The 1,401-nt window shown below is 52.2% G+C and overlaps 1 protein-coding gene across 1 annotated transcript; it reads right to left on the bottom strand.

The window, feature by feature from the left end:
* On the bottom strand, positions 1–1,209 carry EDI_080370 (sodium/glucose cotransporter, putative; the record flags this gene model as incomplete). Its single annotated transcript, XM_001737267.1, has 1 exon — positions 1–1,209. A coding segment is annotated over one exon (1,209 nt), but the record flags the coding sequence as incomplete, so codon positions are not given.
* Positions 1,210–1,401: the final 192 nt, after the last annotated feature.

Below are 1,401 nucleotides of genomic sequence, written 5' to 3'. Positions count from 1 at the left end.
CAGCCCCTGCGGCGCGTTGGCGATCCACGGCGCGACCAGCACCGAAACGATAGCGATAAAGAAACCAAATTTGCGCCCGACGGTGACCAGCTGCTGCGGCTCGGCATTCTGGTTAATGATGCGACGGTAAATACCCATACTGAATAACGTACTGGCGCTATTCAGAAAGCCGTTGAAGGTACTGATCACCGCACCAAATAACACCGCGCCGAAGAAACCCACCATTGGCACTGGCAGAACGTTATTGACCAGCGTCGGGTAGGCCATGTCGGCTTTCGGTAAATCCTGATACAGATGAAACGCAATCAACCCTGGCAGCACCAGTACCAGCGGGTCGAGCATTTTCAGCACCGCCGTTAACAGCGCCCCCTTTTGCCCTTCCGCCAGGCTTTTTGACGCCAGCGTGCGTTGCACGATGCCCTGATTTGTACACCAGTAAAAGGTGTTCACCAGAATCAAACCGGTAAATGCCGCGCCAATCGGCAAGGGATCGGTCGGGCCACCGATTGAGTTTAATTTCTCGGCGTGAACGGTGGTGAGTTGCTCAATGCCCTGCATAAAGCTGCCCTTGCCCATCGCGATTAGGCCAAATACCGGCACCATCAACCCGCCGATAACCAGCCCAATACCGTTGATGGAGTCCGCCACTGCCATTGCGCGCAGTCCGCCGATCACCGCATACAAAATTCCCGCCAGACCAAGCAAAATTACCAGTAGCCAGATAGCCGCACCGTGAGAAATCTGTAGCGATTCCCCGACGTGAAACAGGCTGTTGAGCGCCAACGCGCCGGAGTAGAGAACAATCGGCAGAAAGCAGACGCCGGTGGCAATTAGGAAGCAGAAGTCGATGATAATACGCGTCGTTTTATCATAACGTTCCTCCAGAAAATCGGGGATGGTGGCAATGCCGCGCTTCAGATAGCGCGGTAAAAAGATTAGCGCGAGGAAGATCAGCGTCACCGCTGAAGTCACTTCCCAGCCCATCACCGACATGCCGCTTTTGTAGGCCTGCCCGGAAAGGCCGACCAGTTGTTCCGTGGAAAGGTTGGTTAGCATTAACGAAGCGGCAATAACCGGCGCTTTTAGTGAACGTCCGGCAAGAAAATAGCCTTGTTGCGATCCGGTATCTGTTTTGCGGACCTTCCACCAGGTGATCACCGCCACCAGCAGCGTAAAACCGACAAAACTCAAGATTTGTAACGAATTCATCTCATAGCCCTTATTTATGTTTATGTCCCGGACGCATGAATATAGGGAGAGGTAAAATGCGTCGGGTCAGGCAGTCAGATTCTTAAAATACAAACGTCGTATCCCTGAACGGATTGTTTTCTGTTAAGTTCAGGTTGTGAGCATAATTCGCCGGAGGGATATTAAAATGAATGGAAAATTGCAAAGTTCAGA

Source organism: Entamoeba dispar, genomic scaffold (genome assembly GCF_000209125.1).
Source record: "Entamoeba dispar SAW760 scf_1105229460497 genomic scaffold, whole genome shotgun sequence".
Lineage (NCBI taxonomy): Eukaryota > Evosea > Mastigamoebida > Endamoebidae > Entamoeba > Entamoeba dispar.
This window is presented reverse-complemented; position numbering and strand designations above follow the sequence as displayed.